This window comes from Hyaena hyaena, unplaced genomic scaffold (assembly GCF_003009895.1).
Source record: "Hyaena hyaena isolate Hyena2069 unplaced genomic scaffold, ASM300989v1 scaffold_3, whole genome shotgun sequence".
NCBI classification, from domain to species: Eukaryota; Metazoa; Chordata; class Mammalia; order Carnivora; family Hyaenidae; genus Hyaena; species Hyaena hyaena.
In genome coordinates, this window is record NW_024080635.1 from 2,683,260 (window position 1) to 2,697,794 (window position 14,535).

A 14,535-nucleotide genomic window follows, 5' to 3' on the forward strand; every position below is an offset into this window, starting at 1 on the left:
TTGGGAGGAAAGGAGACTCAGAAGGGGAAGGGACTGGCCCCTAGCCTCTTAACTAGTAAGTTGCAGGTTTGGGATTGAGAACCAGGCTTCTTTCCAAAGATGCCGCTTCTGAATACATCATGCACCAGGGGAAGCTATGTATGGAGGGTGTGGAGAGAAGGGTCACGAACTTGATTCCATGGCAGAGAGCCACATCACCATTACCATAAATAAAAATTCCCAGTTGCAGGTCCTGGGGGGTGGAGTGGGGTGGGGTGGGGGTAGTCAATATCCACAGACTTAGGCTCTGAAGGGGCTATGGGAGGGCGGGGGGGTTTCTATGACCCTGGGTCGGTAGAGGTTCCAGCTCAGCCCCTTTGGCCTCTAGCTCTGGCATTTGTCCCTGTGCCAGTAGCGCATCCCTTATTGGAGGCGCCCGGATGGCAGGGAGGGTCCAGGGAGCAGCTGAAGATGCCGAGTAGCTTCCTCTATCCTCCCCCCACCCCCCTGCCCCGCCCCATGGCCCCACAGATCATCCGGTGCAGCTGGCCCCTCTCATTGGCTCTTTCCTGGTTACTCAGCTCTCCTCTTCTCCATCTTCTCAGCCTGTGGTTGCCGTGGAGACACAGAACAATGACATCACTATAGGGCGAGGGCTGCGGAGATGCTGCTCTTGGCAGGGACTGGTCCTGCTGCCTGCCAGATGTTGCATCCACAGCTGGACCTGCCAAGGGCAAGAGGGAGGGGCAGGAAAAGGGGAAGGGCTCACATTCCCTCCCCTCGCCCCTCGCTCCCCAGATGCAGGGAGTATCACAGGGCAGGGGGGATGCAGGTAATCAGAGGGATGAGAAGCTGTACGTGTATTTGGGAGATGAAAACCCCGTGGAAAGTAGAGAGGCCGTGACTGAGCAGTCAATTGACTCAGGTCTGGGTGTGGCGGGGAGATGGGGGTACGGCAGCAGGGCTAATGGGCCCGGGCTTTGTTTCCACACTGCTCAGCATTGGCAGGGCCCGAGAGAGGGGACAAAAGAACTTTCTGGAGTGTTCTCCTCAACCCATCCCGAAAATCTCTGCAGCTCCTTCCTCACAGCTGCAGCAGGTTCTGATCCTGCTCAGAAATGAGAAGATGGGGGATTAGAGAAGCCAAGCGATCTTTTTTGGGGGGGGGCTGAGAATCCCACACTGTCAGAGGATAATAACAGCAGTGGACACGAGCACATTAGTCCAACATGCTCAGCATTTTAAATGCACTATCGCGTTTGCTCCCCAGACATCTCTAGGGGGTAAAACACTGTCATCCCTTTTATTTTCAAGATGAAACTGAGATCCACAGCCACACGGCCAGTACCCACGGGAATCAGAACTGGCACACGGATCCACCTGCCCGCACCTGTTAGCCCAGCCCCGGCTCTCCACGGTCACATCGGAAGGACCATGTAGGGAGACAGCTCTGGCCCCTGGGTCTCTAGCCACTCAGTCCTTCAGAGAGGAGGTCCAGTGTCTAAAGGTTGTGACCTTGACTTAGAAACCACCCCACTGTCCTCCCTGCCCTCCCCTGCACCTGCTCCGGCAATGAGGTCAGCGGGGCTCTGTGCCCAGCCCTAAGGCCTTCTGGCAAGTGGACCTGTCCGAAAGGACCAAGAAGAGCTTGGGCAAGCGAGGGCTCTTCCTCCCTGGCTTCTCCCCAGAAAGTCAGAGGTAGGGGCAGATGCTGTCCAGTTCCACATGGAGAAACGGAGGCCCAGGAAGGAGAGGGTCTGCCACACTGCACATGTGCAGAGCTGCTGGGACCCCAGGGCCTCTGCTGTCTGAAGTTCAGCAGGCCCGACTTATGCAAGGGCTTCCTATCTGGCATTCGCTTACCCCTCACTTCCTCTGGGAATGGGAAGTTCCCCCCCCCCCCCACAACCCCCTAGATCAGGACAGGCCTCCCCGCAGAGCCACCACACTGGTTTTGGGTCTGCCTGCGCAAAGGTGAGCTTTGCCAGTGTGTGTCTTACTCCAGCCTGGCGAAAAGTAGGTGCTTTAATAACTGCTGGATTCAGAAATGAATGGACCCCTCCAAGCTTCTGTTTGCTCATCTGTAAAACAGGGGTAACGATAAAACCTACTTCCTGGACTTTGTTCTGAAAGTTCCGTGAGAAAATGTGCTTGAAGCCCTCAGCATGCAAAAAAAACCACACCAATACAAGGTGGATCATACTATTAAAAGTGCTTCCTAAGGTGTCCACCACGCCCGCAGGCTCTTCAAAGGAGGTGACGGACATTCTGTGAAATGGGTCTGAGAAGGGCCCGGCTGGTCTGGGCTGCAGCAGTCAGGAGGTGGGGAGCTGCCCTTGGGCCTCAGAGCTGGCTGGCGGGACAACTTGGGATGGCGGTGACGGAGCCAGTGACCTGATGCAATGCTCCGTGCCCCGGGTGACAGGGCAGCGGAGCCTGAAGGAGGATGGGGTGCAGCCCCGCAGGGCGGAAAGGCCCGCTCACGACACATTCCACGCGGAGGGGCGAGCACGTGCGCGGCGAGTGGGGTCACACTTTCGCCAGGAGCAGGCGGAGGGCACCGGAGCGGCTCAGCCGCCCACGGTGCCCGTGGTCCCTTCCTGCTGCCGGCTGGCGCGGAGCAGCGGGAGCGCGCGACTTCCGGGGCCAGCTCATACCGGGCTTGCCGTCGGGGCTCCGGTTAGCCCCCGCCTTATTTCCTGCGACCTTGTCAGTTCCCCTCTGAGCCCTCACCTGCAAAGTGAGAGCCAAGTCGCCTGCGTCGCGAAGGGTCAGCCGGAGCCTTCCCGGCGCGGGCATCAGCCGAAGGGCTAGTTTCCTGGCTCCTCTAGTCTCTCCTCTCTGCTCTAACCCCGAGCTCGGGGATCACTGAGGGCACGAAGCCGTCCGGAGCGCGCGCCCCACCTCGCGGGCACCATGCCCTCCGCGGCTTCCTTCTTAAGACCGAGACGAGCGCCTGAAGGCCAGGGAAGGTAGCGGGTCCCACCGGCGCGAGGCCGGGACTCCGAGGCCGGGCCCCGCGCGCTGCCGCAGGAGAGCCGGGCGCCACTAGCTGCCCCCTCCCCCGGCCGGGCCGTGGGGGATGGGCAGCCAGCTCGGGGCTGCGGAGCCGCGAGCCTGAGGCTTCCTATTTCGGGAGCTGGGGGTGTGGGCCACGCCTCGCCACGTGACGCAAGGGCTATTTAAAGCGGCAGCGCGGGCCGGGAACCGCGGGTCCCGGAGTCCTGGCACGCCTGTCCTGTCTCAGCTCCCAAGGCCTAGCCCATCCTCACCATGGTGGACGCTTTCGTGGGCACCTGGAAGCTGGTGGACAGCAAGAATTTCGATGACTACATGAAGTCGATTGGTGAGTGCGACGCGGGATGCTGGGCCTGGCCGCGTGCGCAGCCCCGCGCGCGCGGCGGCGTTCTGGCTCTGGCTGGGACTGCGCGAGCCTGCTGCGTCCCTCCTGGTCAAGGTTGGGGAGTAAGGGAACGCGGAGAGGGTGGCAGCCTGGGCGAGGGCATTCGAGGCCAGTCGGAAGGGGGCTTTCATGATCTGAACCTGGCTAGCGGGATTCCAAGGCAGGGAGGATTAAGGAGGTGGGTGTGCGGGTCGATGTTGGGGGCAGGGAGGCGCTTTCGAGGAAGAGGAGTGTGTATATATAGGATCTGGAGCTAGGAGGTGGGTTTGCATAAAAAGAGAGCATTGATCCTAGAAGGTGGGAGGCTAGCTGGAGAAGGAAAAAAAAAAAAAAACAGGAACACGGGTGGTTTAGGGATTGGCAAGTGTGAATACGGAAAGGCTACGGGGCGGCTGGGGAGTGAATGGCGTAAAGAAGCGGGAACCCCGAGGAGGAAGGAGATGAAGAGGGAACTACGGCTGAATGGGATATGAGGAGGCGGCGCACAGAGAGCAGCAAACCCTGCCCCTCCATGTTGAGCTAGGGAAAGGATGGTTGCTGGGGGATGCCCCCTCTCACCATCCCGTCTCTGACCTTGTCCCGCAGTGGTGTGTAACCAAGCTTTAATCACGGTCTGTGAGCCTAGTGGTAGGCTGGCTCAGCCACTTGTTGGGGAGGAGGCTGGTGGGGAAAACCATTGGACTTCTGGAGTGCAGCAAGGGTCCTGGAACAAGGCCAAGATCTGTTAAAGGCAGGGAGGGTCTTTGGTCTCCCAGGGAGGGCGTGGTGGTGTTGGGTTGCGGAAGAATAAAGATTCAGACTCTTTACAGGGGAGGTGCTTGGAGATCCCCATGCCTTGCCTAGTTTGACAGATGGGGAGACTGAGACCCAGAGAGACTGGAACCTGGTCAGATCAGTCCCACGGCAGAGCTGATAAGAAAACAGATTTCTAGATGTGCAACCCAGAGTATTTTCCACTATTGACCCTGGGGGTGGGAGTGGTAGGAATGGCTTAGCTAAGCCTCAGCCCTTCCCTTCTTTGTATGGGCTTAGATGGAGGTGATGATACCCTTTCTCTCAAATACCCAGGTATGAGATTACCTTAGGCCCCCAGGTGGGGACAGGGAAACCAGCATATTGTTTATAGTTGAGCTACATTCCATGCCTTCCTACGAGGGAAAGGGGGCTGGATTCTGGCAGATGCCCAAATAAAGGGTGGGAGACCCACCTCTTACCTCTGTTCCTAACCCTTCCCTGAAATAGGGATCACAGGTGTTGGTTCTTGAGGCCAAAGCTCTCAACTGCCCCACCATGGTATGCTGGGTACTGTGCCCACGGACAACAGGACAGCGGCCACACTCAGAGCAAGTGGGCCCTTGGCAGCCGCTGGGAAGGAGGGATGTCCAGAGTCAGCCCCTCTCCAGCCTCGTGCGGCAGACATCCCAGCTGAAAACCTGTGGCCCTGGAGTGAACGTCAACATCCTTACCACCCTCGTTCCCTTATTTTGCCCCAAATAAGGGGGCAGATTAGGGCTGCAGGGCTGAGAATCCATCCGGCCTTTCTCCATGTACAGATGGAACGGATAAGAGAGGCCCATGGGGGAGGAAAGACCATCCTCAGCTCTGATCGTAAATAGCTTCCGCTTCATTTTTAAGTAGAACCTAGCTCTCTCTGAGCCTCCCAAATTGTCAGCCCCATTTTTGGTCTCAGTTTCTCTTGGCTCAGTCCTTCACTCAGTCCTTCCTTCCTCAAACACACCACACCCCTGGGCAGGTCCCAGGCAAACAGAGCCCCTTGTGTGGTGACAGGCCCTGCGCCCTGCTGGGGAGTGGGATCGGCCTCACTCTGACAGGGTGCTAAGGCCGGGGCCCTCGCTGGCCGGGCAGGCAGAGGCTGCCGTCGCCCGTCTCATGTTCGAGCCAGGGTTCTCAGGACACTGCAGCACGGACCCAGCCCAGGTAGCACCAGTGATCACAGGCACATCTGGTGGCCGTGCCGGGAGAATGGCCCAGGGAGGGACAGTGAGCAAGTTCTGGAGCCTAGATTCGGATCTAGGTCAATCACTCACTCTTTGACTTTGCGCAAGTCACTACTCTCCAAGCCTCATTTGTAAACTGGCGATAATAAACCTGTTCAGGGCTGTCAGGAGCCTTAAGTGAAACAACCCATGGAGGGTCTGGCTGACGTCCCTCGCTTCCAGGGAGGGCTGCGTAGCCTGGCACACCGCCTCCCCACCCCCGGCTATTCCTGGAGGGCAGTTCACCACAGCTGCCAGGGGCAGAGGGGCGGGCCATCATGATGGGAGGTTGGAGGTAAAAGGACAGATCTCAGGGAAGCCGTAACCTGAAGGGCGTAAAGCTTTGTCCGAGAGCTTTTTGTTTCACGCTCTTGCAGGACACTACGTTCTTGGCCCCACGCCCAAAGAAGCCGGGCTTGGGTCAGCAAGGAGTTCCCACAGGGCGTCAGACGAGGAGCCGAGAGACCTGGACTCGAGTCCTGACTGCACTAGCCCTTCAGGCCTTTCCTAAATCTGTGCACTGACACACACCCTCCCTTCTGCCTACCTTCTGGGTTATGGATAAGAAGCTTTGAAAATATCTTGCTATTAAATAAATGTATGTATTTTTTAAGACTAAAAAGAAAAATAGAAAATATCTTAGTGCTATGCATAGGGAGCAGGTATACCAGTGCATTTCAGGGCAGGCATTTCCAAGGTGGGAAATTCTCGTCCCTCAGGCTTTGGAAGGCAAAGTCATTTCTCCTCTTTCCTTAGCCCGGGGCTTGAAAGCTGCTCAGGAGCCCTGGAAGGGAGCCCTTGCTCCAGCCCTGGGAGGCAGTGTACACTTCTGGGTTTGAATTCCAGATCTGTGACCTTGGGCTTCAGCTCTCTGTTTCTGCATCTGTGAAGTGGAGCTCATTGCATGAAGCCTTCAGGGAGAATGGAAGGGCCGAGGGCAATAACACGTGCACAGCCCTCACGACAGAGGCCTGCCTGTCCCTTATGCTTCTCTTCTGACCGTTGAAATCAAGTGTCTCTTCACTGCACAGAGCGGTCAGGAAAACTGAATTTACAAATGGCCAGAGTCTCTCAAAGCTCTAGTACTCCTCTGCTCTCTGTCCCGAGTCTAGGCCTGAGAGTTGTTCATTTAGGTCCCTGCGCCCTGCCTTTCTGCTTCACTCATATGCTCATAACCTTTCCCCTGCTCTCAGGTGTGGGTTTTGCTACCAGGCAGGTGGCCAACATGACCAAGCCTACCACAATCATCGAAAAAAATGGGGACAAGGTCACCATAAAAACACACAGCACCTTCAAGAACACAGAGATCAGCTTCCAGATAGGGGTGGAGTTCGATGAGACAACAGCTGATGACAGGAAGGTCAAGGTGAGCCATGGAAGGGGGTCTGGGAATCGGGAGGGCGTGGAGACGTGGCACCTTATTATTGCACCCCGAGGGGCAGGTGCCTATGGGGGACTGAAATGAACAAGGTGCATAAAGCCTGAGCAGTGCTGGATGTCCCAGGTGCTGGCAGCACACTGGTCCTGTCTTCCCCCCTCTCTTCATGGGGAGCACCCACCCAGGATGTTCTTCTGACCTCAGTGTTGACTCCAGCTCCAGCTCGGTGACGTGCATGGCAGCAGTCGTTCTGGATTTCTTTCCAATCCATAGACGGGAGAGTTATGTGGCCATGGCTGTGACCTCCAAGTGCTTTAGGAACACTGCCCAGGGGGATTCAGAGCTCTTCCCTGAGTGAGCCGGTCATTCCGGCCTCCAGCAGCAGGAGGCCGCTGGGACCATGAAGTGGGGACCTACTCAGAGGCTTCCTTTTCTCCGGCCTCCACCTCCCAGGCTTGGCCAGTGACCCTGAGGATATTTCCAACGCTGCCAGCCCACAGGCAGGGTAGGGCACTGTGTAAGCCGTGTTTGCAGGTCTTCTCACCAAGCCTTAGCCCCTCTCCTCCCAGGGAGGGAGGGGACATCTACCTCCAGTCTCAGGGCTTCTCACCTATGGTGGCTCTGTCTTTGCTGCTTGCCTCAGGCCTCCCAGCCCCTGCGCCAGGGATGGCAGAGGGAGAACTAAGTAAGGGGCTTTGACCTCTAAAGAGGGTCCCTAGAGCAGTATCTCCACCAGATCCTGTCAGTTAGCCCCTTAGCGGTTTCGGCTTCCTCACAACTGCCCCGGGAAAGCCAGGACAGGGTCTGGTCTCCTCCTTGTGAAGGAAGCCGGAGCCCAGTCCAGAATCGACAGGAAGCTGGCGGCAGAGCTGGCACGGTGCCCAAAGATGTCATCCTGCCTTGGAGAGAGGTAGCTGTGCTGTCACGTGCATCTGCCTCCCTGACCAGCCCACCTTTTTGGGGAACAAGAACCCCAATGGAACAGCAGTGCTCTGGGATGCCTAGGCTAAAAATAATCTGGAGTAGGCATTAAAAAAAAAAAAAAAAAAAACAACCCAAAAAACAAAAAACTTTGGGGGATGGGCACGAGCAAGGTGGCAGCAGGGATGCACACCTGCTCCCCGTGGAGCCCTGAACACACGCCTAGCCCCCTCAGATTCTCCGGCTGAGCCTGCTCCGCTGGGGCCCGCTGGCCCGTCCCAGAGCCCCCACATCCCTCAACGAGAGAGACCTGGGAGAGCTGCCAAGTGAGGAGCAGCTGATGCGCTGGCGGAGCCCGGGAGACTAGGCGGGCGTTTGACCAGGGTCCCGAACACTCCAAGGGCACCCAGTCCCAGGACCTGGCAGTTGCTGACCACGTGTCAGCTGAAGGGCTGCATGATGTGGGCCAGGAAGAGGCAGACAAAGCAGGACGTCTGATTTCCCAGTACCTCCCACCTCCAGAGTCTGTTAGACGTTATGTGCGACCAGCGCTCGGCTGGAGAGTCTGGACCCCTCCTCACCAGTCTTTCCCAGGGATATAGGATGACCCACAGCCCCATATCTAAGGGGCCCTAGGGCTGTGGACATCCCCAGGGTACGGGATGAGTGCCCATCCTGAAGGCGGGCCGTGCTCGGAACCAGGCTGTCTGGCTCCACCATGCTGCTGGCTTCTCCCTACCTGCTCAAGCCCCGAAGGCCCCCGCCCCAGCTGGGTGACTGTGGAGCAGAGGCTGGCGGTGGATGAGGCAGCCTGCGGGGCTAGGCTGGAGGGGGCCGCTGGGCTCCCTTAGTTTGGGACAGAGGCAGAGTCCTCTGTGGCCCCAGTGACCAGATACCATCTCATCGCTCAGTCCTGGCTCAGTCGCAGCTCAGACCTCTCTGCTCTTCCACAGTCCATCGTGACGCTGGATGGAGGCAAACTTGTCCACCTGCAGAAGTGGGACGGGCAGGAGACAACACTTGTGCGGGAAATAGTTGACGGGAAACTCATCCTGGTAAGATGGGCCACTTTGGAGCCTCACCCAACTGGTTACCACTACTTCCCCTTCAGTCAGGCCTGTTGGAAAGTCAGGGTCTTCCCCTGGGAGCACTGGAGGTGGAGGCAGGGGTGGGATGGTGTTAGGTGGGAACTTTCTGTGTGGTAGCTCTGGACTCATACAGGCCTGGATTCAAATCTCAGCTTCTACGATGCAGGACTTCAGACAAGTCACCTTCTCCAAGTCCCTCCGTAAAATGGGCATGACCACCAACGACCTGGTGGGTTGCTGGGGTGTCAGGAGACCGTGGTGTAGAGCACGAAGCATCACACAGGCGAGGCAGAGGCGTCCTATGGACTTAGTTTCCTCCTCTGCATTGCCACCTTGCCTCACCCCAGAGAAGCAGAGTGCAGGGCCAAACTGGATCCCAGCCCCCTAGGGGAGGCTTCCCTCTCCTCCCTGGGACTGCGCTGCCACACAGAAAGCCTCTGGGCAGGGACAGGCTGGTGACAGTGGGGCACTGACCGCACAGCCCTTTCCACCCCATTCTAGCCCTGTGGCCTCTCAGTGCTTTGCATGCCTGGCCTACTACGAGTCCCTGACAACAGCCTGGGTAGGAAGGGACAGCCTGGCTGCCACACGGGTCTATTTAGGGACAAACCTGGGTGCTTCACTAGAAGAACGCAGCCGTGACAGAACACCCCCAGGTCCGGGGCATAGACCAGCCCCTGTGGTCTCCTCCTCCTCGCTCTGGGGGGCCTCAGGCTTCGGCCCCAGTGTCCTCACTGCAGACCCTCTTGGTCTCTGCAGCGCCGCCCCTGCACTCCCACATCACGGGCCTGCAGGGTTAAGGGGGAGAGGTCTAGCTTTGGTGGGATGCAACACGCAGGGCCCAGGACTCACCAGGCAGCCGGACTGTGGTGAGGCCATGCGCCTGGCTCTGTGAGGCTGGGCTGGATGGCGGCGGCCCGAGCCTCCGGCCCCTGCTCTACTCGGAGTCATGGAAGGAACGGAGAGTTGGTGGCCTAGCACAGTCCTTCCCCAAGAGTCTCTGGACATTTTCGTTCACTATGGGTCGACCATGTGCCAGGCACCATCGTAGGCACTCCAGGAATGGCATGAAGGGGAGGAAACACCCTGAGGCCTTGACCAAGCACTTGCTGTCTCATAGCTCATCCCCCCAACTTTCTAACAGAGGAAGTAAGTGCCTAAATAAACTAAAAGCTTGGTGGAAGCGTTAGAAAAAAAGACATTTAAAGTACTTGGCACACAGTGGGTGGTCAGTGAGTGAAGAGTATTGGGATGAAGGTAGAGGCTCTCCCCATCAGAATGGAGAGTGCCCCGATACCTTCGGTGCCCTCACCCTTGCCCTACTCTGACTCTGTCTCTCCTTGCAGACACTCACCCATGGCAACGTGGTTTGCACTCGTACTTACGAGAAAGAGGCATGAGCTGCCCGCTCCTTCACCGACTGCTCCTCTGACACTCGACTAGCCCTGGACTCAGCACCATATTGCCTCATTTTTCCCTCTGGCGTTTTGTATAAATCCACTTTGGCTGGGGAAACTCTTGTGGGGTCAGGCGCCACCAGCCTAGATCCATTTCTGGCTCCCACTGTGTATGTTTGTTTTTTCAACTGCATCCAAAGGGTGCTCTAAGGTCAATAAACAGAGCCAAGGTCACCAGACTTCCTTTGTGCCTTTGGTGCCATGACTCTGGGAGGCTTGGTTTCCCTGTGTGTCGGAGAGTGGGCAGCAATACTGCCTGAAGGTCCCTCAGAAGCAGCACAGATGAGAGACTGAACAGTCTCAAGGACCGCGGTGGTTGGTCAGCTGACACACACAGTAAAACAGCTGCACCTGCACCCTGCTTTCACACACACCCCCGCCCCCCTGCCCAGCTAAGCTAGTCCAACCTGGAATAGTCAATCGGTGGCTGGGCCTCCCCAGGCTTGGCTACTAAACTGTCACCTCAGGCCCATCCTGCACTGCATGCCCTTGGGTTTGGAAAGCTGCTCTTGTCTGTGAAATGCTGTGCTCGCTCTCTCTCCGGAAGGTAGGCTCAGGACACAGGATGCAGGCTTCTGACTTGGTGGCAGGAGCAAATGCTACCCCGCCAAGATGACCGCTAAGCTCCCTTCTGTGCCCTCAGCCATTCCTGGTTCTAAATTCTTACTGGTTCTCTGTTCAGCTCTGGGGGAAGGGGTCATCTAATCATTACAGAAGGGAGGGCTTGTACGTGATCTCCTAAGGAGGCTGTGACCTCAGCCGGGCCCCTCTCCAACGTCTAAAGTAACATATTAAATGGTTTTCTGTCAACTAATACAGACTCACTGACTTATAAGTCTGTAAATTACCCAGGAAGAGGGATTACAGCAATAGGAATATTCAGTAAGTTTAAAACCAAACACACTTCCATTTGGTGCCAGGAATTTAAGCAGAGACACCCGAAGTGGGACCAACTGGCTGACACAGCAGTAAACACAAAGTAAAGCAATGGTCTTGGCTTGAGGTCTGGTTCAGTGGTCTGGCAGAATGTCACACACAAGCTCAGTCACTGCGGACGACGGTTTTCTGGCTGTCACTTCTAGCACGGATGAGTCACGGTAGGGGGAAGGGGAAAGGTGAGCACCGCTTCTTACCACGTTCGCCTGCGTCCTGCCCGTCTCCCCGGGCCCCTGGGCTGGATGCCACAGAGATGGCTCACCAAGCGGCTGGGGGCAGACCTGCCAGGGAGGGGCCCAGCGCGCTGCCCTCCAGCCCCAGCCAGACCCGCCTCCATAGCAGGACCCGTGGCCGCAGCCCAGACTCCTGTGCAGGAGTCAGGCTCTGGCAGTGGCCGCTGGAGAGGGTAATCGGACCGCCCTGCTGGACGAAGGAAGTTGAGTGAATGAATGGGGGAGCTGCAGGGGTCACTTGCGAAGGGGCTGGGAATGAAAGTTAACTCATTTGGGCAGACACTCCTGACACCTAACTCCCGAGCCTGCCTGCTGCGTGAGGGGAAGCCAGCTCCCGCGGGCGAGGAGCCGACGGGGTGGGAGGCCGCTTTCTCGCCACTGAGTCTCTCCGGGAGCCAGGGCTGCACGGCACCGGGCTCCTGGCTCCTCCTCTCCGCCACCCCCTCTGCTCTCCGGCTCTCACTCCTTGTGCTTCTTCTTGTGCTTCTTCTTCTTCTTCTTCTTCTTGGCAGCCTTGCTGTCCTTGGAGGCGTGCCTCGCCCTCTTGCCTGTGTCGCTCGCGGAGTCGGAGCTGTCCGAGTCCGAGGACTTCCTGTCTCTGTGTTTCTTTTTCTTCTTTTCCTAGAAAGAAAATTTAAAAGCAACGTTGCATGTGTGTATTTGCTTTAAAGCATCCTGGCATATAATTGATAGGGGACCATTTAACACACTATGAAGCAATAGGAAGAGTAAGTTAACTCTGAGTAGTAACAAGAGAAGATGCCCCACCTGGGTGAAAGGATCGAGTCCTGCTGCAGCATGTATTCTAGAGCCCAGCGCATTTACCGTGCCCTATGAGGTGCATATTTACACACGCCTATAGGCAGATAGAGTACACAGGTGTATGGAATACAGAGAACAACGGAAAGGACACAAACCGACAACAAGTTCCCTCAGGAATGAATGAATGGGGAGAAGATGGAGTCTTTTACGTTTTACTTCATATAATTCTGTTCAGTTAGATTAAAAAAACCCCAACAACCCCACAAGTATCCTTATTTTTATTTTTAAACAGCACAGGATAGTAGGAGCTCCAGGACCCTGGGGTCCCTCGCCGGTTTCTGGCAGACTCTCCCTCCCCCGCCCAGCCCGGGAGCACAGCTGCCATCCATTAGAAAGGCTCCAGCTGCTGCCCTTGAACGTGTCCTCTCTAACCTGCCCAACAACCCTGTAAGGTTTTACTGATAAAGAGAAAAGCCCAGAAAGAACTTTCTCCAAACTACAACCACCACACCATGCAGCCAAAGTAATAGCACAAACTCAAAGCATGGGAGGCAGATTTCTAGACTTCAGTGCGGGGCTTCATGCAGTTTTTAAGCAACGCCTAACTTTTTCCTTGGGTTTCTAAGAAGGGGAGATTAGGGGATAAGAAAGAGCTAAAGAGGCTTGGCTCAACCCCTCCGGGTTCCCGGCTGGCATACTGAGAGCTGCTGAGTGTGTCTTAGGAGCTGGCTGTGAGAAACGGTGGCCAGAACACCGAGCCAGGCGTTAGACCCAGAATGAGCTCTGGCTTTGCCACTTCCAGTTACTGCTCTGCAGCTCGGGGCGAGCCCTGTGATCTCAGGAAGCCCACTCTCCTCAAATGTGACATGGGGTTGCGAGTAACACCTGTGTCACACATCTGTAGTGAAGATGTGATGAGACAGTGTCTCAAGAAGTTGAGAGCCACTTGCCCAGACCACAAGGGCATGCGCGAGAGACGACTGGAAATCTCTCGAGTTCTCCATGGCGCACAGCCCCTCCTCCCGTCCAGCAACGGCAGGCCTCGCGGTAGGGTGGTCAGGGCAACGGTTTGGAGTAAGAGAGAATCGCGTTCGATTTCCAACAGCTGCTTACTAGCTCTGTAACTTGGGACAAGAGACTTACCTGTTTGGAACATCAGTTGTCAGTGAACTGCAAATACTTCCTTCCAAGGAGCTATGGGGACTAAACAGGCCAAGTACTCATTATCTGGTGCTAAACACCTGGTATGCAGTAGGCACTCAGCAGTAGCTGCAAGTATTATCTCTCATTTTCAGAGAATTTCAAGAATGTTCTGACAGTCTAGTCAAGTCACTCTAGCAGATGAGTCAGTTTTGAGAGAAGAGCAGAACAAATTCTTTCTTGAAGTCTCCAGTGGCATAGGGAGACGGGAACAAAGCCGCCCTGGCCACATCACCAGGCGTAGGAACCGGGGCTGGGGGGTGGACAGCTAGCAAAAGGGCAGTGCTGCACCGTCCGCTGAGCAGCTCCTGGAAACCCGTCACGGGGTACGAGGCCTGGGGAACCTCGCCGCATTCTGCCCTGAGGCAGGGCAGGGTCCTGGCAGACTGAGTCCGGCACCCAAGCCTCCAAGCCAGGCACGGCCTGGATAAATATGTGAGCAAGGAGAGTAGGAACACTTTTTTACATCCAAACAGCACTTTAGTTTACTGAGCTTTCTGCACCCCTTACGCCGTGACAATAATCCAGGAAGGTCAAACCTCAGGAACCCTCACCCCCACTGCACAGATGAGAAGGCTGCCACCGAGAGGAGCACCAAGAGGTGACAGAGGCCCGAGCAACAAGAACGGTGTGCTTTCTAATTCATGGCGGGCATGACATCCACTGCACTCGCTCTCAAAGATGCGGGCTCAAGAGGATGAAAGAGGAAAACTAGTCACAGGCCCCGTGTGATGTGGACTCTGGCTAGAAAGGAGGCCCGAGGGAGGGAAATGGCCTTCTAGATCTCACGCTCGGTGCAAAAGCGCTTTTGCAAGCTGCCCAAAGAAAATCTAGTCCTCCAGCAGGTGGCGTCGGTTGCTTCAGCAGGGGTGGTGCAGGAAGAAGGTCTGGAGTTGGGACAGGGGCAGCAGATGGAGAGCCAGAGGCGACACTAGCTTCTGGTGCCTGACTGCATTCAAGGGGCAGGTGGAGGGGAAGAGAAAGGGGAAAAAAATGACCCTGGACATGAGCCCCTGGACATTAAAAAAAAAATGTTTAAAATGTTTTATTTATTTCTGAGAGAGAGAGAGAGAGACAGCGTGAGCAGGGGAGGGTCAGAGAGAGAGGGAGACACAGAATCTGAAGCAGGCTCCAGGCTGTGAGCTAGCTGTCAGCATAGAGCCTGATGCGGGGCTCGAACC

At 56.5% G+C, this 14,535-nt stretch overlaps 2 protein-coding genes across 3 annotated transcripts in view; one reads left to right on the plus strand and one right to left on the minus strand.

The window, feature by feature from the left end:
• The first annotated feature begins 3,162 nt into the window (after positions 1–3,162).
• On the plus strand, positions 3,163–10,403 carry FABP3 (fatty acid binding protein 3). Its single transcript, XM_039231244.1, has 4 exons — positions 3,163–3,325; positions 6,573–6,745; positions 8,632–8,733; positions 10,113–10,403. Exons 1-4 carry the CDS (start codon positions 3,253–3,255, stop codon positions 10,164–10,166), a joined length of 402 nt encoding a protein of 133 aa, XP_039087175.1. The 5' UTR covers positions 3,163–3,252; the 3' UTR covers positions 10,167–10,403.
• A 645-nt stretch (positions 10,404–11,048) lies between these two features.
• The window catches only part of ZCCHC17 (zinc finger CCHC-type containing 17), a 52,744-nt gene continuing 49,257 nt past the window's right edge, over positions 11,049–14,535 (minus strand). The window contains exon 8 of one of the 2 annotated variants that reach the window (XM_039231221.1): positions 11,049–12,013. In XM_039231221.1, coding sequence (XP_039087152.1) covers positions 11,852–12,013 — 162 coding nt within the window. In that variant the 3' untranslated portion in view covers positions 11,049–11,851. Of the gene's footprint in view, positions 12,014–13,281; positions 13,358–14,535 lie in introns of those variants that run through there. The other variant, XM_039231231.1, reaches the window with a different exon arrangement.